The 27,896-nt window shown below is 36.5% G+C and overlaps 4 protein-coding genes across 8 annotated transcripts in view; 3 read left to right on the top strand and 1 right to left on the bottom strand.

Annotated features, from left to right (window-relative positions):
* Positions 1-905: 905 nt before the first annotated feature.
* epor (erythropoietin receptor) lies at positions 906-13,937 on the top strand. 2 transcript variants are annotated; one of them, XM_081377785.1, is made up of 9 exons: positions 1,159-1,386; positions 2,122-2,248; positions 2,465-2,634; positions 3,070-3,221; positions 3,324-3,480; positions 4,572-4,659; positions 5,760-5,847; positions 8,327-8,984; positions 12,907-13,937. In XM_081377785.1, the coding sequence occupies exons 1-9, from the start codon at positions 1,296-1,298 to the stop codon at positions 12,927-12,929; spliced, it is 1,554 nt and encodes a 517-aa protein (XP_081233911.1). In that variant the 5' UTR covers positions 1,159-1,295; the 3' UTR covers positions 12,930-13,937. The 2 variants fall into 2 exon arrangements, with proteins under 2 accessions (XP_081233910.1, XP_081233911.1); XM_081377784.1 differs by lacking the exon at positions 12,907-13,937 and having other exon boundaries at positions 906-1,386; positions 8,327-11,615.
* swsap1 (SWIM-type zinc finger 7 associated protein 1) lies at positions 12,440-15,157 on the bottom strand. Of its 2 annotated transcripts, XM_081377807.1 has the most exons (3): positions 14,341-14,735; positions 13,069-13,407; positions 12,621-12,984 (listed from the first exon to the last, which is right to left on the bottom strand). In XM_081377807.1, the coding sequence occupies exons 1-3, from the start codon at positions 14,599-14,601 to the stop codon at positions 12,850-12,852; spliced, it is 735 nt and encodes a 244-aa protein (XP_081233933.1). In that variant the 5' UTR covers positions 14,602-14,735; the 3' UTR covers positions 12,621-12,849. The 2 variants fall into 2 exon arrangements, with proteins under 2 accessions (XP_081233932.1, XP_081233933.1); XM_081377806.1 differs by having other exon boundaries at positions 12,440-13,407; positions 14,341-15,157.
* znf653 (zinc finger protein 653) lies at positions 14,995-27,587 on the top strand. Of its 3 annotated transcripts, none has more exons than XR_014031018.1 (10): positions 14,995-15,303; positions 16,145-16,185; positions 17,243-17,545; positions 19,216-19,727; positions 21,455-21,620; positions 21,862-21,937; positions 23,445-23,556; positions 24,053-24,180; positions 25,213-25,312; positions 25,431-26,014. XR_014031018.1 is itself a non-coding variant. In XM_081377759.1 (10 exons), exons 1-10 carry the CDS (start codon positions 15,026-15,028, stop codon positions 25,606-25,608), a joined length of 1,881 nt encoding a protein of 626 aa, XP_081233885.1. In that variant the 5' UTR covers positions 14,995-15,025; the 3' UTR covers positions 25,609-27,587. The 3 variants fall into 3 exon arrangements, 2 of the variants coding, with proteins under 2 accessions (XP_081233885.1, XP_081233886.1); XM_081377759.1 differs by having other exon boundaries at positions 24,053-24,167; positions 25,431-27,587; XM_081377760.1 differs by lacking the exon at positions 14,995-15,303 and adding an exon at positions 15,751-15,913 and having other exon boundaries at positions 24,053-24,167; positions 25,431-27,587.
* Positions 26,959-27,896, top strand: part of tspan34b (tetraspanin 34b) — a 13,064-nt gene continuing 12,126 nt past the window's right edge. The window contains exon 1 of the mRNA XM_081377832.1: positions 26,959-27,207. The gene's annotated coding sequence lies outside the window, so the exon portion shown is untranslated. The remainder of the gene's footprint in view (positions 27,208-27,896) is intronic.

The following is a 27,896-nucleotide window of genomic DNA, read 5'->3' as shown; positions in this document are numbered from 1 at the left end:
TGGTTGCTTACTGGCCATTAATATTCTGGTCTGTAAATATGGCTTGGACCCTTTCTTCAATGTAAGTCTTGGTAATGTTTACCTCTTTGTTGAATATCACCTTTGAAGTTCACCACATTTGAAACGAGTTTGCTAGGGACCTTTTATGAAAACTATATGGCAGTTGTGTTGCAATACAAAACATGTAAAACACAAATGTAAAGCTCAACTTGAGGAACTCGCTTGAGTTTCTTTTACACAAAAAGAAAAGTGAGTTTGTGCAGTTGCTTGAGCTGATAGCATCTGTAATTTATGACTTTATACCCGTGTCTCTGCCAAGCCCTCTGCTTTTATCTACGTACCCAGAAAACAACCACAAAGAGGCTTCCTGAACAGTCTTTTTCCTGTCACACACCACTAACCCACCACCTCCAGAGCCAGAGGAAACAAGGGAAATACATGCACCGTTGACCTGAGTGTCACCTGTTTTTGTCTACAGTATCTAAAAAAATATTTAATAAGACAGTGAAACAATCTCATATTATTTTTGAAGACCATTTATGCCTTTTTTAAAATTGATTTTGCATGCATTAGAGGACCAACATCTGTTTAATGTGCATAAAGTTAATCCTTCACTAAACAGACAAAGCCTTGGCTTGATTAAAACCACCTGTGGGCCTAATCGCGTGTCACATTTCCCAACTCAACAATGTGTCCTGGGTTGAAATAACGGTACAGTCCTGTCATAGTGATAATGGACAGTGAGCTGCAGGCAGACTGGATCGACTCGCAATACTTGCGCTTATCGGTGCGTAAGAGAAGCTCAGCGCTGTGCTGATAACGCAGGTTGAGCATAAAAAAACATGAGTGTCAGGCTGTGATAAAAAGAACCGGTTACTTGCTACAGAACAACACCAGTGCAGTTTGCACTCTTAAAAACATGTGCGACTGAGCACACGTGAGCACATGCATTAATGTTACAAGAGTTTTTGAACCCCTTGAGTAAAAAAGGTCATATTGTTTGCTACTCAATCCTTTTTGAACATGTTGAAAGGTTGAGCATGTAATAATGTCTCTTGAGAGCACTTCAAACAGGCATGTCTTCACTCAAGCTCCGCCCAGTAAACAACACACTTTTTGATGCTCCGCCTACAAATAGTAAAAGCGTAAACATTCTGTGAACACACTGTATCAGCTTATCAGATGAGATGCACATAACCGTCCATGGTGTCCACAAAACAATTCGGTCGAAAAGCCCACCTGGAAAGGAGGATACACCTTTACACGGAGCAGTGATGCGTTTGTAATGTAAATGGATGAGAAAAATGAGGAGCGACGGACTGAAAGTTGTTTTCATGCTTTGTCTTGCTTTCGTCACCACAGGAGGAAAAAGTTTTGAAAGTAAAGGTAAGAAATAATTGTTTGACTAATGTTCTTCAGTGTATAGTTACATGCATTTCATGACTTTTTATTTATTCCTGTGATGATAAAGCTGCATTTTCAGCATCATTACCACAGTCTTCAGTGTCACGTGATCCTTCAGAAATCATTCTTATATGATGATTTGATGATCAATAAACATTTATTATTATTATTATTATCATAAAATGTTAAAAACAGTTGTGCTGCTTAATATTTTTGTGGAAACCGTGATACGCTACCATTCAAAAGATTACAAATATCAAGAAAAACTAGACAAAACTTTAATTAATAAATGACCCATTAAATTGATCAAAAGTGACAGTAAAGGCATTTATAATGTTACAAAATATTTCTATTTTATATTCATCAAAGAATCCTGAAAAAAAAAAAAAATTAAAATGAAGATTAAGCTGCAAAAATTCAACATGATAATAAGAACTATTATTAATAATTGACCACCAACAAATACATTTTCTATTTTTAATTTAGAAAGCTTTGAAATATGCATTCATTTTATACAATCTAAAATCATCTTTTATAATATATAGTTTTATATACTGAACTTCTTAAAAAATGCTTAGGCCAAAAAAGAAAAAGAAATGTTTGTGTTTCCGCCTGTGTTTCTTGTACTTGTGCTTATTACAAAATTAACTTACAATTTACAGTTGTCTTTGAATAATGCTGACAGTGCTTTCAACTTTATATAATATGATTGTTCAGTGTCCCAGTTACTCCGAGACGAAACAGAGGATCTTAAATGTTTTGTGGAGGGAAAAAAGGATCTCACTTGCTTCTGGGAAGTGGAGGAAGCGAGGAATGATCAATATACCTTCATGTATTCATACGAGTAAGTGACTGTTTAAGGATCAATCAATCGTATTTTCTTTCTTTTTTTAATTTTGCATTTTAATTTTTCCTTAGAAATTGATATAACACACACTGGTCCCATTTTAAAACATTGGTCTTGAAAGACAGTGTATAATATTATTAATCATGTTAGTTCAGTTAAATGGTCCCATTAAAACCTCAATCAACGTTATTTCTTCTTTTCATATGTCTTCAGGAATGAGAAGAAGATGCCTTGTGTGGTTTCCTCTCGTTTTTTACTGGCCAGTAACAAAACCGTCTTCTTCTGCAAACTGCCCAAAGCCCTGTTCTTCACGACTCTTGACGTGCAGGTTTTCCGTAATGGCCGGACTCTCTATAATCGCAGCCTCAGAGCTGAGAACATCTGTAAGTCTATTAAAAGTAATACTTGAAGAAAATACTAAACAGAATGCAAGTTTAGCCCTCTACACGTTTGAAGTCAACATGATACAGAAGTTGCGATAGGCTTTTCTTTGCTATTGTGATGTATATTCCAGTGAAATTGAGGGCGGGACTTGATTTTGTTTATGTGGAATTGATTGAATGGTTGTGGTTTGCTATTGGTGGATCTCATGTGAGTGACAGGTTGCCCCGCCCTCGCACCGTAAACACATGATCAGAGAAGAGAAGAGATGTTAGAGGGAGGGGAAGTTATTTTGATTAAAGATCACAAGGGCACATGAATTAAAAATAATAATAATAATAATAATACGCACAGATAAATAATTTATGATGAATAAATTCAAGTCATTTAATTTCATGCTGACTTGAAGACATTTTCCAATGCCTTTCCTTTCACAGTATTTGTAGATCCTCCCAGAAACCTGACGGTCATGAGCTCGGGGAAGGAAGGGCAGTTGAATGTGAGCTGGCTGCCTCCTCCGCTCAAATACATGGATGACAGTATGATATACGAGGTCAGATACGCAGTGGAGGGAAGTCACATGGGCAAGGTGTGTGCTCTTTATTGTTTTTCATGAGGCCGTTAATGTAGTTTGGATAAGCCGAAGCAGTGTGTATCTTGGTCAAACTCAGCAGTGAGTTGTCTTTTGAAGGTGGAGGAGATCATGGCCAGCACCATGCTGGTTTTGCGTGACTTGCAGTCCAGCACCAGATACAAGGTGTGGGTCCGTGTCAAACTCGACGGTGTCTCCTACAAGAGCTACTGGAGTTCTTGGACCGATCCTGTGTTTGCAGACACGCTGCCAAGCGGTATGTGGATCTGAATGCTTTTCGAAAGTACAATCAACAAGTAAAACATATGAAAGCCCATTTCCGCCACATAAAAACAAATCATGCTTTTGTTAATCATAATTATGACAAAGTCTCATAATTATGACATAAAAAGGCGAAATTATGATTTAGTCATAAATTACTAATCAAAACAATGACAAAAAGTTTAAATTATGAAATATAAAGTCATAATTTTGACTTTATCTCGTAATTTGTACAATCTCATAATTAGCATTTAGTATGTCAAAATTATGACCTAAAAAGTTGAAATTGACAAAAAGTCTAAATTATGATTTAAAGTCAAATGACATAAAAAGTCGAAATTAAGAAAGTAATGGAAAGTCATATTTTTTTTATCTCATAACTTCACATTTTTAATCTCATAATTATGATTTATTGTCAGAATTTAGATTTTCTTTAGAAATATGAATGTCATAATTTAAACTTTTATCTCAATTTAGAATTATCTAACAGTACAATTAATTATCTCATAATAAAAGGTAAAATTGTGACACATTACTGTCATGATATATTTTGTCATAATTATGACATAAAAAGTTTCCTTCTATTTTTTATAGTTAAGATTTACAAAAGCATGATATTTCTTCTACGCGGGCTTCCATAAAAACATTTGAATCCAATTTAAATTTGTTTTTATAGCTTTTTTTACAGTATACATTGTTTCAAAGTGGCTTTACAGAAATTCATGATGTTAATGTTTATAATCTTCATGCTTTATAGTCGCATTTAGCAGATTAGAACTGGGTAATAATATAGTTGACATTTTGAGACAATACAAGCAGTCAATCCCTTGAGATTTGCTATATAGTATAAACAGTATCGCCATACCATAGACATCAGTGTTTATATCCGAACTATAAACTTTTATCCCAGTACTTCTGTGATCATTGTAATATTTGTAACAGAAATAATGATAATGTTTCATATCTACACACGACCACTGCTCTCTCTGGCTCGGCACATGTTCCGGTGAGGTTTTAATATACACAGGCGAATCATGCTGTCATTTAGGAATGAGGAATAATTTTTTGTTTCTCTTTTTGTAACAGACATGGATCCGCTGATTGTGTTACTGGTGCTTTTCATCGGACTGATCCTCTGCCTGCTGTCTCTGACTGTGATTCTGTCCCACCACAAGTCAGTTATCACAAATACACACTTAATGAGAACATACAAAACCATGTTAAAGGTCCCGTATTATGCCCCTTTTCACAAGATGTAAAATAAGTCTCTGATGTCCCCAGAGTGTGTATGTGAAGTTTCAGCTCAAAATACCCAACAGATCATTTTTTACAGCATGTTTAAATTGTCATTTTTTGGGGCTCAGAAAAACGCGCTGTTTTAGTGTGTGCCCTTTAAATGCAAATAAGCTGCTGCTGGACGACCCAGGGGGCGGAGCTTCATGAGCTCGCGCTCAGTCTCTCAGGACAATTTCATCTCACGGAATGATGATAATATCAGAAACTCTCAGTAATGGTGTTCATTTCGGACAATAATGCCTACAGAGTCAGAGTGCTGTATAGAGATGAACCAGGTATAGTTTATTAGTTTAATTACGGTTATTATAACGTATTTGTCATCTGCTTGTATGTATCCATTATGTATTAATAGCTTACAAGTCTGCTGTCTGAATGATGATCAAACATATACTGATGAGTTTAATAAAGTTTATTGTACATCACACAAAAGATGAAGCGTCAGTTTTACTTCAGAAAATCACCGTAAGAGCTGAGTAATTTTAATGACGTCATTAAAGAAGGAAGTAGAGGGATGTAGTCCAAACGGGCCGTTCGATGTAGTCAACTTCTGTTAAATAAAATGTCTCGCTTGGCATTGATCTTGGCATAATTTTACAGATATTATTTATACTCTAACAACAACATTACACACTAACTAAAGTTTGAAACATGGGATCACGAAGAACGGGACCTTTAATGTTTTATATAATGCATAAATTAATCACTTGAGACTAACCATAACCCATTCTCGAAGAAAACATTTAACTTTTTTTCAGAATAACCTTTGACAATCGGTTATTTCACATTAGCATCTGGGGACATTTTTCTACCCAGTATAGTGAAGTACAGTAAATGGTAATGGTTATCAAGTATGGTTGCTTGTGTAGGAAAGGCTGTGTAGGTAATAGATATTGTAATGATCAGTATACACTGTAACAATGCAAACACCACTTTCTACATGAACAAGTGAATCACGAATCGATTCTGTATACATTACAGGTTTCTTCTGAAGAAACTGTGGCCTGACATCCCCACGCCAGAGCACAAGTTTCCAGGACTTTTCACAGTCTACAAAGGGGATTTCAAGGTAATGCATGCATGTTTTCAATTGAATGTCACTGCACCACTTACACGGTACCATGTATAATTGAAAATAAATGGGTTCTAAAATGTGATTGGTAGAGGAGTAAATGAAAAGTTATATAGGGTTTGGTTCAGGTTGATCGGGAAACTTTTTCCCTGTCATCTCAATGGCAAAAAGTGTCCCAATCAACCTGAATTCACCCTTTGCTTTGAAAGAAATTGATACTTTATTCAGCAAGGATGCCTTAAATTGATCAAAAGTTTAACCGATACAACAAATTAATGTTTAGTATAAATTTTTAGTCAAGTCAGTGAAGGAAAATGGGCGTTTTTGGGCCATTGAAGGGCACTTCAGGAAGGAGCGTCATTTGTAGGGAAGTTCCAAACGAAAGTGAATACTTGAATCCCTTCACGAAGCGCACTTCCACAAGTCCGTTAGTGAAGGGTACACACGATGGTCACTTTAAAGAAGCAGTTTTATCTGTCATGGTCATATGACCCAGGGTGGCGAGTCCTCGCGATTCAGTTTAAATCTAGAGAGTTCGAGTTAACATAAAGATTTTGTTTGTGATGTTTTACACACATTTATGTCATGCATTTCATATTAAGTTTAAATCGGCTTCATAAGTAAGAAATTAGTTATGTTAGGTAGTGTTGAGTTGTTAATTTAAAGGGGACATATCATGCTAAATCATGCTAAAAACCACTTTTTTAGCCCTCTTCAGGTGCTTCGTTGATATCTTTATATTCTGTTTTGGTCATATTTTTCAACCTGTTCCGATTTTTCTGTTCTCTATGACGTTTTGTGAACTATTACGTCACAGTATTTGCAGTGGAACAGCCAAATAAGGACACTGACTTCCAGCCCAACACTTCGAGCAATCCGCCATTTTTATTTCTCACTGCAATTTTGTAGTCCAAGCTAAAAGATGCAGAAGTTACGAGAGGGTAAGTTAAAATGTTCGGTTGTTGGATGTAGTAACGTGAAAGTGTAAACAAGACTTCACCGTCTCCAAACTAGACGCTGTCTTGCTCTCTCTCTCTCGCACATATTAATCAAAATAAATCGACACGGTGGTAAAAGGTCGGAAGACCAAAGTTTCATGTGTAACGTTAAATACAGTAACACACCATTGCGATACATCCATATGAAGACGTTGTTCTGCAGGTTCGTCGTCTTCATTTTCATCTTTTCATCTCCGGCGCCGACTCTGGCTCGAACATGTAAGGCTGGTTGGACAAGTCTTCCGTTGACATTTTGTTAATAACGTGTGAATAAAAAGTTTCTGTGCCGCTAGATAATCGTATCTCTGCTATCAAACTACAAAAATGGCCGAACGGGGTGGAGTTGAACCGAGTGTCACCTCTGCATCCAGGAGAGGGGGGCGGGGTATGAAGTGTCTCAGTTGTATTTAAAGAGACCGCACCAAAACGAGTTGCTCTCAGACGCACATCAGAAAAGGGGTAGAAAAGGGGCCAGTGGAGCTTAATAATGAGGAATTCAGACCCAAGCATTGCAGTTCCGCTTTATATAGACTACAAATGTATGATTTATATGTAAAAAGGAACGATTTAAAAGCATGAAATGTCTCCTTTAAGTTATAACCCGGCTCTGTGGAATACTTGATTCTGATAGGTCAATTGCGCCATCCAGCGGAATATTATTCCCAGATAACAACCGCTGAAAACAGATAAAACAGGCTCATCCGGGTCACTGAAGTCAGTAGTACTAAGCGCTTGCTAGGAATGTCTTTTCTTCATGGAAATTATGCTTTTGGTGACCTAAAATATTAAAACTCGAATCAATATTTTGTGTACAGTTATTTAATTTTGCCATCCAGTATCGTGGACTCGCTCTCTCTCGTGTTTCATACAAACGCAGCTGCTGCCATTTTGTGACTATTGTTTTGTACACTGTTTGATTATGAGATACAAACAGGTATGATTTTAAAAGAGTTTAATCTGAAATCAATATATCTTATCCCCATAATTATTAATGTGGCGAAATGCTGTGTAATAAGTGGTATGACTGTATACCGTATCTCTTAAATGTCCGGCTAGATGTACATCATCCCTTACTTAATTTAAAAACATAAAAATGTGTATTTATTCGCAACAATTATATTAACAGCAATAATTAGAAATTCCTGTTGTAAGAACAGCTAATGGATGCCGCGCTGAATTGTCACGTTAATATTCCAGGTGAAGATAATTAAGAAATTACACCAAGTAAAATAATTTCCCCTTCGCCAAGCTCCCTGTTCCCTCCAAAGTCCCCACTGCAAGGGCTCTTCGGAGCGAGTAGGGCTCCAAAGGGCATCACTTCCGATTGAAATTCGCCGATTGTTAGCATTTGTCCTCGTTTCAAAAGCTGTATATGGGTAGGAAAAAAGCTGATTGGAACTGCAAAATCACTGAAAAAAAGAGATCATTACTAGTTGTCGTTTTAGTAACTAACTATTCTGTGTTTTCTCGGCCCTCAGGAGTGGATGAGCCAAAATAATGGGAGCATGTGGGGAAGATCAGTCCATGTGTTCACGGAGGAGCTTCCCTCACCTGTAGAGGTTTTGTCCGAGGTCTCTCTGACCAGCTACGGCACGTCCCAGAGAGAGGAGAGGAAACCTGCGGTGGAGGTAGAGGAGAGCGAGCACACGAATTCGGGATTAATGGGAGGTTGGCGAGAACCTCCTCACGCTCAGTGGCTCATGGAGCAACTGAGGGCGCTTCAAGAAAACCCAGAATCTCTCTCCCAGTCTACGTTACTGCAGTCACATGACACCTACGTGGCTCTCAATCTGAACTCACAGCATGTGGAAGAAGTTGCTGAGCAGCAGGTGGACGATGTCTTCGAGGAGACGTTACCGCTTCAGACGCTCTTTACCACAGAGGGAACGTCGTCTTTGAGCGCCTCACACTCCGACCTCGGCTCGCTCCCGCAGAGCTCGGGTTCGGGAAGACTGTCCTCGCAATCCAGCTTCGAGTATCCCAACCACACGTGGCCCCCCAAAGGGTGTGGATACACCTACATGGCAGTCGCAGACTCGGGGGTTTCCATGGACTACAGCCCGATGAGCTCCAGCAGGAACGCGGAGCTCGGGAAACATGGGATCTACACCAATGAATACAAAAATGAGATTTTTGGCAAGTGGCCATTCTCCAGTCAACATGTCGAATCTGGATACTGAAACCTTACCTCAGGATCTTACTGATTTCTGGTTGATGCATTATACTGAAGGACATTTGAAAACACTAGGATGTTTCAGGAGAAAATATCATATTCCATCGGAAATAAGCTAATATTATAGCATTACTATGGCAGCTGTTAATGAAATATATTTAGTACAGTGTATCACGTGCCACTAAAATACCAGTGGATAGTTTCCATTTTTAACACATCAATTTTTTAATACATTAATTAGTGGCACTTTCCACAAATAGGCTTCACTTCGATGTTCCTTAAAACAAAAATTGTAGGCTAAATTTCAGCAATTTTGTAAGGGAGAAATATGAAATAAGTTTCATACTAATTAAATATATCATGAAAAATAGGACATTTCCAGAGCTTCCAAAATCTGTACTATGAATTATTAAATCATACATATTTTATATATACATGCTAGGTTATATTGGTCAAATGATGACCTTTTTTTGTATATTTAGACTGTATTCAGACTTCACCAAATCTTTGTAACAGAATTGCAAAAATTACAAACTTTAGGCTACATAAAATAAATGTAAAACAAATAATATATTTTACCTGAGCTTGATTATCATAATTGATCAAATTAAGCATCACATTTGAAACGATATATATATATATATATATAAACCTATTTTTACCCTCTTTGTGGAAAGTGCCTGATTTGCAGCTCACATGTCATTCTGTTTTGGGTTTTCCAAGTCTAAATACGTCTTGTAAATTTGACATGTATTGTATATATATTTGAATGTAAATAACACTTTTTTACTCTGTTTTTGTGGTTAGGGTTCGTTACAGTAATATGTTTATTTCGGATCTGTAAAACATTAAACCTATAGGAGGATGTTGAGTTATTTGAAGGATAATTCATCCATCCATCCATCATAATTTATGTCCTTAGATGCTGTGTTTGCATTTTGATAGTTCTTCCGGTGTATTCTGGGAATGCTTGTATGGTTGACCATTTCTCATTGTTGACATTTGCAACCCATTTTACTTTCCTATTGTGGCATTTCTGAGTGGAACAGTGTAACGTAACTGTAGCAGACAGACTAGATTAGATCGTGAGCAGTGGGCGTTCCATACGAGAGTTTGCAGTTGATTATGGAGGACTACACCCTTCCTGAAGCACCACTAGCACACAACCAGCCTTGGTGACATTAACTGAAAAAAGAAAGCACTTTGTACTCAAGATAAAATATTACAGACACTTTTCAGTTCTGTTGAATAATGTGCACTGACGATTCATTCACAACAAAACCAGGAACGTGTATTAAGAAAGTCCATTTTGATTCAGTGTTGTTGACATTAAAGGGGTGGTATAATGCCCTTTTCAAAAGATGTAAAATAATTCTTTGATGTCCCCAGAGAGTGTATGTTAAGTTTGAGCTCAAAATACCCTGCAGAGATTTTTATATAACATGTTCAAATTGTCACTTTTTGAGGGTTAGCAAAAAAGCACCGTGTTTTTGTGTCTGTCCCTTTAAATGCAATTGAGCTGCTGCTCCCAGCACATGGGACGGAGCTTCAATTACCTCACACGGGCATGCACTGAAAATGTCAAAAACTTTAGACTTTAATTTTCAAACCAGAGTCAGACAATGATGGAGAGACTCAAGAAGAAGTGACAACATGTAAAATGCAACATGACATTTCTGAATGGTTGATGAATTTATGTAGCTTATGTGTAGTTATCATCTTGTCATTGATTAGAATATTCTGTCTTGATAATCTATAAATCGCGGAGTTTATGTAAATTTTAGGGTCGGTGATGTCACTAAACTGGGAGGCATGTCGTGTAGTCCCTACCAGCCGTTTGTTGTAGTCCTTAAAAAGCAATTTCTTTAAAAGCAAATATCTCCCTTTGCTTTGAACTTTGAGCATTGTAAGTTTACAGATATTGTTTATGTTCAAACAGCAACATTACACACTAACTAAAGTTAGAAAAGTGAAATCATAATTAACCACCCCTTTAAGGTTTGTAATATGCAGTACGGTCAAATTACTGTACAGAAACCTTTTACTTTATAATAGAAGTTTAGTTTGTCTGCAACTCTTTTTGTGTTCTTTATTCTGTAATGTTAAACCAAATATGTTGAATTTGTAAAACAACGATGAGTTAACCATGATAAATTGTTAATATGTAGTATGAAAACTACACTTTTAAAAATAAAGGTCCTGAAAGTGGGTTCCTCTCTGTGATGCATTTGAAGAACCGTTTTTAATTCCCCAAAGAACCTTTCATTAAACAGTTTTTAAAAGAACATTTTAATAATCTTAAGAACCTTTTTCCACTAAGGAACCTTTTGTTCAGTTAAAAGATTACATTTATGTTAAAGTGGCTCGAAGCCTCTGAGGAACCTTTATTTTTTATGAGTGTAGATACAAAGTAGAAAAAAGTTATTTCTGACTCATTATTTTCACATGTAGTCCTGTCTATACAATGGTACGGCCACTGAGTGTTGTTTTATTTCATTATAGCATTGGCAATAAGATTGAAAGCCTAGTAATCACTTTCTAAATAACTATTTGTCTTTCACTTTTTCTATCAGCAATAAAGCTCCTATTTTTTCAAGAATGAGAAGGAATGTTATTTACTGCGTAAACCAACGGGATCTCTTCCATTTCAGCAAAGACTTCTCATCTACACACTTATTTATTTTCTGTTCTCTATCTAAATGGATGCATTTATGCATTTAAAGGGATAGTTCACCCAAAAATGTATTAAATATGTAGCCTAGAAATCTAGATGCACCCTAGCGGCAGCAAAATGTATTTTGCAGCCATGGTAGTCTAGCAACTCTCCGTTGACTTTCGGAGCTGTAAAAAGCTAAATTGGGTCAGGCCAATCACATCGTGTATAGAGTAGGCGGGGCGGGCTTAACATAATGACGACAGAGTTGCGACGGTTCCCTGCTACTTGAAAACAAAGAATGGCGGCTGCTGGCAAACAGCGGTCTTTCAAATCGGCTTTGGCCGCGACTCTGGAGGACTTGGAGTTAAGTTTTTCTTTGAGAAAAGAACAAAGAACAGCACTTAAGACACTCTTAAAAAAGGAAGATGTGTTCGGACTCGATATGGCAAAAGTTTAATATACCAACTAGCCTTCTTCGTTGCTCTGGTTGGTTGTAGCACTATCCTATTGCGTGCAGAGGGATTTTGAGAGACAGCCGTTTATCCCGCCCCTCGGATTGAGCCTTGTATATGGTGCGTTGCCAGACCTAACATCTTGATGTAGGTCTGGCTTGCCAGGCTATGAAATATGTGTAACACATAAAATATTTTGAAGAATGTTGGTCACCAAACCATTTTGGTGACCACACCACTGTATGGAGAAAAATACTACTGAGACGTTGATAACACTGATAAATTCTCAAATTATGTTCAACAGAAGAAAGAAAGGTTTGTAACGGGGGTGAGCAAATTATTATTATTTTAACTATTTAATTGTTGGCCTTTATTTCTTCAAGAAACTAATGCAAGTTAATGCAATAGTTTTTATAAAATATAATGTAATCAAAAGTAAACAAATAACAGTCTGCAAATAAAATAAAAAAATGTACAGTTGGCATACAACAAATAATGCTGACATTTTGTCTCATACTTTAGAAAACTTTACACATTCAAATGTAGTTTCTACATTGTCAATACTTTATAAATTCTGCAAGTATAGTTGGCGGACATACAAAATATCTGTATTTAGTCAAAGTTTATGTTACTTTGTCAACTTTACAAGCACATTCCTATAAATCAAGTATAGCTGGTGGAACTGAGAAATAAAAATTGGTTATATTGTAATATGAACATTTATTTGCTGTCTTCACAGCTCTCATTTCCCTGTTTGCTTTTGTCCCGCTGGTCCAGAATCTGCTGTTCCTCACCGATGACCGGACGAAACTCCAGAACCCCTCCTGCCTGCAGCCCCACGTGCCACTGCTGTCCCTGATGGGCCGACGAAGGACACGTGTCTGACAGATACAACTGCCACTCATTCTGCCCCGCTATTTCCTCAAAGGTGCACCTCACCTGCAGGTAACGGTCCAGCACAGAGAGGAGAAGATCAGGGACTTCACTGTCCCGACTGCCTTCACATTCACTCTGAAAGGAGAGCATGACCCTGCACAGGCCCTGGCCGTCTGCTCGGTTCTGCTGGATCTGTGTGAGAAAAGCAGCGGTGTCGTGCAGGAGGGCCGCCACGTGAGCCACAGGGCCCGGGTCGTCCTGCAGCGGCCCTTGCAAATACCTCTCCAGACCGTCCACGATGATCAGGGAGGGAGGAGACGCGGCATCGGACGCCAGCTCGTGAAGAGACGCCACATCCTCTACCAGCTCCTCCAAAGTCTTCACATACACAAACTTCACGTTCTGGAAGTGAAGATGCATGAAAACATATTATATTTGGCATGCATAAGCCTTTTATGGTGCATTTCTTCCCATATGCTTTCACTTTTCTTTAATCTAAACAATGTCTGAAACTTTGCATTTCCTGCACTTCTCGTGTTTATTGCCTCTTTATAATGAATCGCTTGTTGTAGCGTCTACTAAATGAATAGATGTAAAGTCATATGGTTTGATGTAGAGAGAATTTGGAGCTCGACTCGAGGAGGAAAAAGCACCTTAATTTTATTCAGAGGCCCAAATGAGCAAAAATATGCAATTTAGTGCAGATGCTGATATTTATATGGTTGAAAAGATGATATTCTGATAGTTTGTCATGTAAATCATTGAATCAGTATTTAGACTACTAACATAAAATGCATATAAATATCAGTTGTGATCTGCCAATAATATGTCTTAGTAAGGTGATATTTAAATGCTTAGTTTTATGCTCAAAGCTCAGTAGTTTTAAAACATAATGCAACGCAATACAATAAAATAAACATTCTTCAAAAGTCTAATGGATCATATCTGATTCATTTTAACATGATTTGTCTTTAAAAATCTTAATGTCTATCGAACATTCTATCAATTGCTAAACTAAAACTTAAAACTGTTTCAAACTTTCTGGTCTAGCGTTCTCAAGCCAAGTTTGTTTATTTTATTTTCACTGCAAAAATACGTGTATCATTTACGACATGAAGAGGGGGCGTTTTTACATTTATTATAAAAGGTATTCTACTACTTGACATAATGTATAAACTATCATATGACAGAATATTGTGTGCAACAGGTTTTTCAGCAAACGTTTGATCATGTCGATAATTCGCATGTCTGACTGAATGATCTTGTATTACATGTGTTTTTATTATTATTATTAATAATGATCTTGTCTCTCTTCAAACAAACCATTATTATTACCTTCAGACTCTCTAGTTTTAGTCCAGGTACTGAAGCCCTGAGAGAGACCGGTAGAGACTGAAAAGGGGTCTGTGTGAAAAACAGCACTTTGAGCCCCAGATCTGTGGCAGCTGTCACGGCGGATAGAAATAACACAGATCTCCTGATGTTTACGTCCCCGAGCACTAACGTGTTGCCTTCTACACGAGAGGGAAAGACCAAATCACTCGTTCCAGATCCTGGTGCAAACCGTCTGAAAACGACTCCCAAAATATCAGCCATCACAATTTGCGTAAAACGGTTGCTATTACCAATTATTCATTTGAATGTGACTTATCTACATTCCACCGCAACAACGTGAAGATAACACGCATCATCTTCTCCCGCGAATTTGACGTTCCACTGCCTTCTGTTGGAAGGACGCATCTGATTGGTTGTCATAAAAGAGAGCTCACGGTTGATTGGTCAAAACCAATGTGTCGAATCAAATACAAATTAAATTATCTTTGCCTTAATTTCGAAAAATATATATTTTATCGTAAATAACACACATGATTCATCTACAAAAATATTAATCTAATAAAAAAACTAACCAAAATAAAAAACGGAATAAAATAAAATGCAAAAAAAAATCCACTTCCTTTAAGGCAACACACAGCACTTCCCTTTAAGACAAAACATAACAACTCAACAGCTGATACAAAACATGGCGGCGGTAAACACCGACTCGAAAGCCACCGGAGAGCATATTAAAGCCATTTTGCGCCGGTGCAGGGGTCGCCCCCGGCTGACGGACGCGGACCGGGCGCAGCGGCGGCTGGAATCGCGGAAGAAGTACGACGTGCGGCGCGTTTATCTGGGAGAAGCACACCAGGTGTGGAGCGAGCTGCGCCGGCGCACGAGCCTGAGCGACGCGGGGCTCGCGGAGTATTTAATCCTGCTCAATTCGGCATATGGAGAAAAATACCAGCAGAAATACGGCAGGTGGGTACTCAGACTCGATAAGTGAACCATAAAAGCCATATTTGATCATGCAACACTCAAAATCAATAAGTTGTGTAAAGGTAGCATATTGCAATTCAGCTGGTTGTTCAATAAATGAATTCATGCATGCATGTGTGGGCTGTAACTTGTGTGCACAACTACTACTCTTGTCTGATACTTCTGTATTCTGCAAGTGTTCTTTGTTAACCTGAATCTGCCATTGATTGGGCTCTACCTTATTGATTTATTTTAGGTTGTTTACATGTATTTCTCTAAACTGAAATGGACCAAGCAGTGTCATGTTATTTATTGACATGTTTTCCTGGAAAAAACACAATACTGTTCTATACATGGTATAATACAATACCATACTACACATGGTATAGTACAATACAATACAATACTAGACTACACATGGAAAGCTGTACTATAATAGTACCATTCTAGCTTCTTGAAGTATCTTAGAGTATAATGCAAACACGTGGTACATTAATATGGTCATAACTTAGTATACCAGGACATTTCCAGGTCTTATACTCTTATGAATGCATCCCACAATGCAATGTGCTTGACTTTGCCTTTCATTTCTGCTGTGATGAATTAATCTAATGTATGTTCCTTATATAAGTGAATTGTCAATAGATCATTCATGTTTTTCCAAACCCCTTTGACTGACTTGTGTGGAACACAAAAAGAGATATTTAGCAGAAAGTGTAAGCTATTTTCAATACAATGAAAGTGGATGGGAACCAGAGACAGCCACTAGTTAGCTTGAACCTTCATGTAGCTTTTCTTTTTAACATGGATGATGTAAACATGTCTCATGTGTTGTGATGGGCAGGAGGAAATCCAATCCTGAACAATGCAGCAGTCACAGGAAAGGTGAGTAATATTTATATGCATCATATTGGTTTCATATAGGAGAATTGCTTGGAGTCAATAATTGTGAAAATAATGCTGAGAAACATGCCACATGGGTAACCATCATACAAAGAAATGAGGAACTCATGTAAAATGAGAGGACCAACAAAATATTAATAACTGATTATGTTGTAGACGATGTATGCTTTTTTCCTGAGCTGAGAATTTTTGCATAGTAAAATTAGTTTAAAAGTTTCTCTCGTTTTTTTTTTTTTTTTTTGCTGTATGAAAGTTTTTTTTATTTTTTATTTGTATTTTTATTTTAAACTTTTTTACTAATGTAGTTTGCCTTTTTGTAGCTTTATGTTGCCTTTTTTTTGCCAAATAATTTTGTTAGATATACCTTAACTATTATTTTGATAATATTTTCCTAATATTTTGATTGTTTAATCAAAGTTGTAGGGTTTTTAAAAACAAATCATTCAAATCCAATCTTTTGCACACTGTATGCTACCATTTAAATATTTGCACTAAATATTTTATATAAATAAAAAATACAGTAAAATCATAAAATATTATTACAATTTAAAATAACAGTTTTCTATGTGAATATATATTTAAATGTAATTTATTCCTGTGATCAAAGCTGAATTTTCAGCATCATTACTCCAGTCTTCAGTGTCACATGATCCTTCAGAAATCATTCTGATATGAGGATTTGATGCTCAAGAAACATTTCTGATTATTGTAACATATATTTTGTATTTATTTCTTATTCTTAACATTTATTCTTATTAAGAACAGTTGTGCTGCTTAATGTTTTTGTGGAAATCATGAAACATTTTTTTTCAGGAATCTTTAATGAATAGAAACTTCAAAACATTTAATTTAGATAACTTTTATTGTCTTTACTGTCACTTTTGATTAATTTAATGCATCCTTTGTGTGTTTGATTAATTTAATGCATCCTTTCTGTGTACAAGTATTAATTTATTTTTTAAAGAGAAGTGTTAGTTAGTGTGCTGTGTATTAGTCTCTTTGAGCGAGTAAAATCGAGACAGACTGTTTCTCCTCTCAGGGAAGAAGGTGTCCGCCACCAGCCTGCAGGACGTGGTGAGCTGGTACCAGTGCCACTGCCAGTCCTGCCCACATGAGCCCGAGCTGCAGGCGCTAGAGCCCACCCTGGGCTTATCTACATCTGCACTGTGGCAGTGTGTGGCGGGTCACTCGTTTGTGCAGTGCCTGCCCTGGCCTGCAGGAGGAGACTCTGAGTCAGACCTGGAGGACAGTGCGATGGAGAAGGATGAGGAGGACAGGCCTCCAGAGAAGAAAGATGCTGACAGTGACAGGAGGAGACTACAACACCACGGGCGGCTGCAGGGTATGGAAATCTAAAACTCTTTTCAGTATCAAACAACCTAGATGTGAAATAAGGAAGGACCCCCTAAGATTTTTAGGTTAATATTTCAATAATTTAACTACATTTACTACTTTTTAATTATTTATATTTAGATATTTTAATATATATATATATATATATATATATATATATTATAATTATTTTAATGTATATTATTATATGTTATTTTATAATTATTATTATGGGTAGTAGTATTAACTCTTTAAAAAAATAATAATTAATAATTGTCTTAAATTCTTCACTTTCAAATATTGAAACCTTCAAGATTTTAACATTTCAAATCTTTAGGTGTTTATTTTAGCAGAATACTGTCTGGTGAAATGCTGTGAAATTGGAGTGTTTGAAAGTATGCAAATGTATAAATAAAGTCAAGCAAGCGCACATAATTGAGTTCCTGCTAAACACAAAATATGCAAATGCATGTTAAACTCGCAGCACATGCAGAGAATTTTGTGATTGTTATTTTAGTATTATTTACGTACTATTATAGTTTTTATTAACATTTGATTAACTTTTATTTTTATATGTTCAGGTTTCATTTTAATTTTGGTATATGTGTGCTTTTATTTAAAAAAATGTACTTATAGTTTATTAATGTTTCTATTTAGGTTTATTTTAATTATATACTAATTTTAGTTTAGTTTTTGTTTTTTTAGTTTGTAATTTTAGACCTTTAACATTTTTATTTAGTTGGGCTACATTTCCAATATTTTTTTGTTTAGTTTAGGTTTTATAAAAAAATTTTATTGTATTATTTGAAACAAGTTTTAGTTAATAATAATAATAATAATAATAATAATAATAATAAAGAAAAACCTTGATCATGAGCTGCTTGCAATATTCGCTCTGAAACACACAGGCATCGAACTATATATTTATAATTAAATCACAACATTTTAATTGATAGCACTGTTATTTTAGTGTCATTGAGATACTATTATATTTTTTATTAATATTCTGATTCGATTGTTATATATTCCGTTCTCATTTTAACTTTAGTTAAAGGTTTAGTAATTTTGTTGTGTGTTTGTAATTTTTAAAGAGGTCATGATATGGATTTTTAAAAATTATATTAATATGTTCTTTGAGGTTCACTTATAATGTTAAAGTTTTTGCACACACACACAAAAAACAAAGATATGCGGAAAAAAGCTATTTTTAACCCTCATTCTCACCCTCTGTCTGAAATGATCCGTTTCTAAGGGGCGGCTCCTTTAAGGATTGTCAGTAAACGGCCACTGTTATAATCGGCTTACGTTATTGTATGGGAAACGTTATCAACGGCCACTCGCTATCGCAAGTGAGTTAGTGTTTTGAAGACATTATCCATAGAAAACCATGATTTACAGACAAAACTTTATGAGATCATTTGGACAAATGTATTTGCATGTGTGATGTCACAGGTCATCCAATATCATAACGAGCTTTTTCTGGAGCTTGATTGAATAAATATTTTGGTTATAATGAGGAGGACGTTTTAAGGTATGAAACTTGCAGGATGTTTTAATGGAACTTTTTCCGTTTTGTATTATTTAATTCATTATTAGCTTTTCATCAACTCACAAACCCCCATTCTGTCAAATTGGATTTAACATTGAACAATGAATTGAATCTCTTTTAATCTTAATCAGATGCAGCCGATGAGTTGGAAGACGATGATGAACATGCATCCCGGATGGAGCATCAGATGACATGCACATCCCTCAATGATCTCCCAGGATCCCCTGCGGCCCACAGCAGTCCTCCCGCCTCGGAGCACTGTCTGGGAGACCAGGCCGTGTGGGAGATGGAGGTGCTCATGAACCGAGAAGCCGAGTCTGACGGAAAAGCCTCAGATCGGGATGCGGCGAGAGAGACGGACCCTGTCACGGAGCAGGCGGACCATTCAGGAACATTAGGAACTGAGGAAAAAGGGGGAGGGGGCTCGGAGGAGAGATTTGAATGCATGGTTGTCACAGCGCCCTTGACGGACAGGCGGGAGAGGGAGGATGGAGAGGATAGTTCTGGAAAAGGTGCGGAAGAGAGCATCCCGTCGTTGGCGGCCGCCTCAGCACAGAGCGAACTATTCGAGCGTCAGGATCTGCAGACGGTGATGGGCGAATGTGAGCTACCGGACCAGCACTCCACACTGGAAGGATCTCAAGTAGGTCAAAGGGCTCACAAGAGACACAATAGGGCAAGAGACTCAACCAGGGGGTCAGGGCCCAGTGGGGGCCTCAGCAAACTATCATATCAATTTATATTAATAGTATTAATATATTAAAATATTCTGACTTTATACGTTATATTGGGGGCCCTTTGAGTCAAAAAGGTTGAGAGCCACTTCACAAGGGGGCCACAAGATGACTTACAATTTTAAAGCATATTTTGTCTTATTTTAAGTAAAAAAAACAAACACTTTAATCGCAAACAACTAGAAAAGTAATTTAAAATTGTTCATTCAGTTATTGAATTCTTATTCTGGATTTAAAAAAAAAATTATTCTTAATAGCTTATTATTATAAATATAATATATAATACTTAGATACATTGATTTAAATGTCTATTTCTAGTTTTTGTTAATAAAGAAGTTTGAAAACTAGCCACTTTGTTGTTACAGCAGAAGAAACAGAAGTGTTGGAGGCCCTTCAGATGTTGTCTTTGGCAATGGGGGGCCTTGGAGTCAAAAAAAGTTGAGAAATCCTGCTACAAATAGCATACTTCTTGGTATACTGCATACTATTTCTGCTGTATACTTGGATTTCACATCAAAAATCAAAGGAAAGAAATAATATTTTGCCTGAAATTTGCCTAATATTTTTTCTGAAATTAAGGCTATTTTTAATTATTTAAAATTAAAATTAATTTTTTTTTTTTGTAGTTTGTGTAGTTCCTTCAGATTTAAATGTAAAAAATGTTTTCCAGGATCTTTTCTGTAATACATAAATTACACAAAATAAGTCAAATAGGCTAAACTTCACCTTCAATTTTTATTGTGATAAAATAAAAGTAATATCATCTGCAATCTCCTTGACACATTATTTCATGTTCATATATCAATATATTCATATTCACATCAGACTGGGTCATCTGACCAATCAGAGCAGAGTATCTTTCAGAAAGGAGCTTAGAGAGATTTAATCCTTTAATTGAACCATTTCAGACACTGTGAGAAAAGAGCTGATGCTGCAATGTATATTATAAGAAAATTAAAGTGTTTTTTGATCTTGGATGCATATAAACCTATTGTAGGAGACCTCCTAAACATAATATGGAACCTTTAAAATAGCATAATAGGGGCACTTTTTACATTCTTACTAAATTACACACTTTTTTCGGTGAAAGAACTACTAATGATGGATAATTCTTTTTTTTTCTCAACTGCATGTTGTTGCAAAACTTGACATGCAAGTCAATACTTTTTTTACTGTTGTATTGCTTTGTTTTTTAATTGTTGACGTATGACTTTTTTTCCCTGCCACACACAATATGATTTTTGCAAGTGACTTTTTCCACGCACTAAAGGCATAATATTGTGGCCAGGGGTTGTCAGACTGCAAGAAGCACCATTTAAAGTCAAATTAAAACACCATAAACCTGTTTATGGTGGACTGTTTATCACACAGCTATCATATGACTTCAGGAAAGACACTGAATAGAGTTTTATGGACTGTTTTTTTAGATACTCCTTTTTGGCACTTGACCGCCAAACACCACAGTTTACTTTCATTGTATGAATAACAGCAGCTCGCAGATTCTTCAGGATATTTTATTTTTGTAATCGAAAGAAATTCATTTAGGTTAAAACAGTATTTATTTTCACAGTTAAATCCTAGGCTTTGATGAACTCTTTGTATGACTTCACCTCTACTCTATTTCTCCCTCCTGTAGCTGATCATAATTACAGGTCCCAGTTACGAGGCTCTGACGTCTGAAGGCATTCAGCTGAACGTGGGCAGCGGTGATGTCGAGGAGGTCACATGCACTCTGATCGGAGATATGTCGTATAATCAGATGTGCCAGTCAGAAGCAACATCACATCCCAACATCGACTCAGGTTTCAGTCCGATTACGTTCCTCAACGGCCACCGCTGACCTGTCCTGTATTTCAGCTCTTAAACTTGACTCATAAGACAATCATTGTGTCCTAGAAATGTGTGTTTCGAAACAGTTTAACCACTTTTAACTACTTCCTTATGAGTTTAGTGTCAGTTTAACCAGTGTCAGTAATATAAGCTATTTTAAGGATTTTGATCTTTAAAATGGCAACATTATCTGTTGATGTTTAATGGTTTCAGATCTGGGTGAGAAGCAGTTGTTAGATCCCGGTGAAGAAACTCCCTGTTCGAAGAAACTTCAGCAATCTCTCAGTAGGTTAGTCATGTCTTGGCACAGTAGCCACTATAAAAACACGAAACCTCTTATGTGTTACCTGTATTACTTCTTTTTTCTTTTCTTTTTTTTTCATCTGCTGTGGCTAGTAAGATTTATAATTTAAGATATGAAGATATTAATAGAAGCAGAACTGTCTTAAACAGTTTACTGTATTTTTGATCAAAGGAATACAGCCTTGATGAGCATAAGATACTTCTTTCAGAAACATTAAAATAATCTTTTTTCGTCTTTTTGAACGGTAGTGCATATTGACTCACAATCTTGGCTTTAGACATAATTTCATAATTTTGTCCACGCCTTAACGGTTATTGTTACGCCTTTGTTCACATGCCTAATTTCCAAGAAAATAAACAACTCCTTATGATAGGAATTGTGATTCTGGGAAGGGAGTCTTCAGCATTTTATTGTGGTTTGGGTTCATACATGACATACCTTTTAATACACCTCTAACCTAAAAATATGTGAAGTGAAATATGCGTGAAAATGCTTATTAGAAGACAGGGCCATTATGCTTCTTTTGATAGTAAACAAGCACATACTCATTATAATCATTGTTGTGGCTAGTTTTTGCACTGTTAAAAAATCAAACTCATATTTTATGGAGTGTGCTTTATTATTTCCCAGCGGACTAAAAACTCCTCATAAATGTTATGGCTCGTCGTGTTTCATAGGCCACATATACGTTAATTTGGACACGTTTGAAAACACTATTTTCATTTGTCAAGTTTCTAGTCCACACTGAAAAGATGCTTAACTTACTGTGTATGCGTAAAATGTAATAAAGGCTCAGTGACATGATGACCGAGAGAGCAGACATAATAAAGCTCTCACACTATTCATCTGGCACAATCATTTTATTAGCAAAATGTGAGCTTTTCTCACTACTTACTGGTGCGTTCAGGTCAAACTCAATCGGCATTCCATGTTTGGTCTAAAACACAATTGAAAAAAGATGGAAAATGGCACACTTGATAAAATTCTTTTGAATCAAGCACTGCTGAAGTTATGTTAACTCAAACGCAATTGGGCTCATGTTTTGCCACAGAGCAGCAATTGCGAGTAACTTTTCTGTCATCTTTGCAGGAATGTAATATGAAGATCTTACAAAGTAACGTATCTTTAGCAACAGCACTGTGAAAATAAATAGCATATAGCAAATACTGTTGATGTCTATGGGTAAAATATGCATCATATGACAAAACATGTTATTGTTTTCAAATACTTCTGTTTTCGCAGTTTCACAAATAAGGCGTTTTCAGATCTATTCGCTTGTGAGACCGTCTTCAAAAAGCTCAGTTTTCAATCAGTTTTTGTCATGGTGTGGACGGAAGCCCAAAACCTAGAGAAAAAGATGCATTTTCAAATGTAGACACAGTCTTAATGTCATGCTCTATGAAATGAATTGAAGCCATCAACCGTATCTGAGTTCATGAAGTCTTTGAAATGTGATTTGATGTCATTTAAGTGGTGTGTGTTTGTCTGTCAGGTCCAAGAGGAGCCGGAGGGGTCCAGTAATCGAGGCAGACGGCATGCTGAAGATGTTTCACTGTCCGTATGAAGGCTGCAGTCAGGTGTACGTGGCCATTAGTAGTTTCCAGGTGAGCTCGTGTGTGTGCAGTGCATGTCTAATGAGCCTGTGGCCAGAGAATCCCAATGCCACAGGGCAAACAGATACAAATAGACACTGGAAATGATACCCTGTGAAATGCATTGATGTAAACCTGCTTTGCCTGTTTTATTGTTCATCACAAAGGAGACGCTCTAATTGCTCAGTGGACCTTAGCAAAAGGAGATAAAATACACTTTCCCTTTGCACAGGATGGGTTAAATATTGTGGACGCTGGGATATAATTCTGCTAAATATTTATTGAGATGGTTAATTTTTGGCTCATCAGATTAATCACATTGATGATTAATGCATATGTAGTTACACTTGTGGGTCAGCTAGTTTTCCTAGAAGGCTTGACACTCGAGCCAGATCTCATGCTCATGTCAGACGAGCAGCATTTATAAAGTACTAGAAAAAAATCACACTTTCTGCTTCTGGCTGCAATCATGATTTCAAAAGATGTTTTTCTGATGCACTTTGGACAGAATCATGTGAACCTGGTGCACAGGAAGGGCCGGACCAAAGTCTGTCCTCATCCAGGCTGCGGGAAGAAGTTTTATCTGTCTAACCATCTTCATCGGCACATGATCATACACTCAGGTACAGGCATCAGGTATTATTTGTGCTTGTGGTGCTCTTTACTCTGTTAATCCAGAAACAAACACTTTAATTGTCCACATCTTATTATAAGATGATAACTAAAGTTCTTATGTAGAGTTTGTCCTCGTCAATTTACATGCATTTACAAATGAAAACTTCAAGTATTGTTTTTAGTGCTTTCTAGTTTTAGTTTTTCAGTATATTTAGATTTAGGGTATGTTTACACAACAACGATATACTTTTTCCTATAAAAGCGTTCCTTTTGCGTGTTTCGAGTACAGATGACAACATTGTCACAACAATCCCCTTTCACATGGATCCGGGAAAACGACTAAAAACGCTGCATTATTCATGCCAGGCCAGTAGATGGCGATGTGACTTCGTATAGAAACGCTATGCGCCTATAGACTGAACATGTGATCCACATGACCATGACATCACCGTTTTTGTATTTTACATGGAGACAATAATGCTACCGTTTTCAAAAACTTGCACTTTGAAACCCGTTTTCAAAAGTTTGCGAACGTTTTCAGGCCCCCAAAACACCATTGTCGCGTATATGAACGGCTAAAACACATACAAAGTTTTCCGTTTTTAGTCATGTAAATGGCCTTGTAGTATTTTATGGCTGTCAAAATTAACTGATATTTCTTTTTTTTGGATCTGATAGGTCTTATTGATCTGAGCTTATGCACTTTTTTTTTTTTTTTGGCGAATAAGCTTGTGTGGACTTTTTTCCACTCAAACACTGAGGTGCATAAGCTTAGATCAATGATGCCTACGATCAGTCAGATTCAAAAAGAAATACAAAACCTGTCCTAACTGAAAAGAAAACAAGTGGACAAAAAGATTGAATCCAATATTTGGCAATAAGATATCATAACAAAATATTTATAAGCAATTTAATAGGTGGGTCATTTTTGACCCTGAACAGTAAATTAGGTAAAGGATTTTCAACACAGCACATAGGTTAAATAGATGCTTTTTTTAATCAACTAATGATATTTATCAGTAATAAAAAACATATTTACCTTCTTTCATGCAGGTGTACGAGACTTTATCTGTGAGACTTGCGGCAAGTCGTTCAAACGCAAGAATCATCTGGAGGTGCACAGACGAACACACACGGGAGAGACGCCGTTACAGTGAGTTCACAGAAAGAATGATTTATATTGGCACGTCTGCCATATTTAATAAGAGTCACGTCATACTGGACGTGGTTACTTACAAGGAAAGTGGGTTTTTTTTAACCTGTTCCTACAGATGTGAGATATGTGGGTACCAGTGTCGACAGCGAGCGTCACTCAACTGGCACATGAGGAAACACACGTCTGAAGCCCACTTCAACTACACATGCGAACACTGCGGCAAACGCTTCGAGAAACTCGACAGCGTCAAGTTCCACAAACTCAAGAGCCATCCAGACAAACAGTCGACCTGAAGGACGCTTAAAGAGAGAGAAAAAACTCATTCGTATGCGCAGAAGATTTATAAAGGCTGTTGAACAAAGTGTTTCTTTAGCAGTAATTGCATTTGTGCACTGTAAAAATCAGGACCTGCTTGATTAATAATCGAATGGAGGACAAATGGACCGGCAAAAACACAAGAGACATTGATCGAGAGAATCAAAACAATTTGTTTTCTTGTCTGTCAAAAGTGTAATTCTCATTCCTGTGCTGGACACGGGAAAACAAAACTACTTCTGCTGACACTGCATGAACAAACATGTTAACGTTGACATCTGTTTTTTGTTAATCCCATATCTTAATCATACAATCAGGGTGATATAATTAACCCACGTCTGCTGTACCTTGCAGAAAACCACTGCTTCATAAAACCCTCTATTTTACATTGTCTTGTCCAATCCACATTTTTAAAAACTTTTGTAAGGAAATAGCATTGTATGTAGCTCGAAATATTCCTAGTCATGTTATTACATATCATCATATATTTTAACAGTCAAATTAAGATACAATGGGTCTTCGACGGTTGTGCAGTTTCCCCATACACATAAGCATCAACATATCAGTTTTTATCAAATTTTTTTTTTGGTAACACTTTAAGAAATAAGGTCTCATTTGCATTTGCTCACATGACCTAATAATGCACCATATATTTAGAACTTTTGAGTTTAAAAACGTGTTAATAAATATTGAAATAAACATTGGCTAAAAGGAATGGTAAAACTTAACATTCAAACAATGAGCAATACATTTGTTTGTAATTATTTATTAATCTTTTATTCATTTATTCATCTTTGTTATTGTTTGTAAGTTCACAGGTCATAAACTAATGTTAACAAATACAACTTTGTATTGAAAAAAATTATTAGTAAATGCTGAAATGATAATTGACTAAGAGTAATAAATCCTGTAGAAGTGTTGTTCATATTAACTAATATATTAATCTAACTAATGTTAACAGATTAAACCTTATTGTAAAGAGCTGCCAAATTAATAAATGTAATACATATTGTTCATTCAATCTAATACATTTTCACTTTTGTTAAAAATGAGACCTTATTGTAAAGTGTCACCTATTTATTTTCTTCTTTTAGAATCTTGTTGTTAAGCTGAAATTTAAAGCAAAGGAACATTTTGTTATTCAGATATGCTTTCATAAGTAGATTATATTTATTTTAGGATAATGTAGTTACATTGTACTTGTACGAGTACTAAGTAATATTAATTAACTACGTGTAGGCCTACTTACTATAGGGTTAGGGTCACGTAATTATGTATATTTACTGTTATTAGGCTACTATAGTAAGTAAACGTAGTAACGTGTAACTACGTCACCTTATAATATCGCCTAGTCGTGTTTCCTCTTGGTTCACCTTGGTGCTGTTGATAATACTCAACCCTTTCCTCCTGCTTATGATGTTTTTTTCCCGGTTCATTAGTAATGCAACCGTCATATTTCAGCTAGCTGAAGTTATTTTAAATGTATACAGGTAAACATCCCAAAACACAACAAATACACAATCGCTCAGAGTCACGTGCACTAAAACAGAAGTAGACCTCGCAGCGCTAGAATCTGGGTAAGTTTACACGACAACGATGTAGGCTACTAAAAACGCTAAGTTTTTTCCGAGCGCTGTCATTTTATTTATGGTTCTTGGTCCATGAAGAGTGTGAACCCTGTGATGCTGTTTATGAATGATGAATTGGTGAGAATGGCTCTAAATCTGCCCTGCACGGGGAAGCGTTAAAACTCTCAGGTGTAAGAGAACGTTCCCCTTGTTTCCACGTTCATTTGAATTTCTTTGTGTTGTTGTTTGGTTTGATGTAAATGTCCCGTTTTTATCGTTTGTAGGCTACATCATGATATACCTACATTTTTTCAAGTTCCTGCTATGTTTTATTAAGAGAGAACGATTCGGTGGAGTGGATGAACGAATTAAAGAGCGACTGAAAGCACAATGACCTTGTTTTGAGTGTTATGAAGGCGCTGAGTCATAACTACTGTACACACACGGCCTTGAGCTGAGTCTGTCACAGGAGCAGTGACATGGGTTTAATTGGCTCAGGCTGAGGTTGGGAAAATGCCGGTTTGTCTGCAGGTGCAACAATGACGTCATGTACCTGTATCATGATAATGACTAATGCTTTTTTTTTCCTGGTCTCTCTTTTTTATATTTATTTATTTGTTTATTTTTTGCTTGCCAAACCCTCTTTACTTTGGAACAATTTTTTTAATTTTTGTGCTTTCGAATTATCACTTTTGAAC

The sequence above is a fragment of the Scardinius erythrophthalmus genome (assembly GCF_964197995.2).
Source record: "Scardinius erythrophthalmus genome assembly, chromosome: 1".
In the NCBI taxonomy this organism is placed as follows: domain Eukaryota; kingdom Metazoa; phylum Chordata; class Actinopteri; order Cypriniformes; family Leuciscidae; genus Scardinius; species Scardinius erythrophthalmus.
The sequence above is the reverse complement of the archived record's forward strand: the minus strand, read 5'-3'. Positions and strand labels throughout refer to the sequence as shown.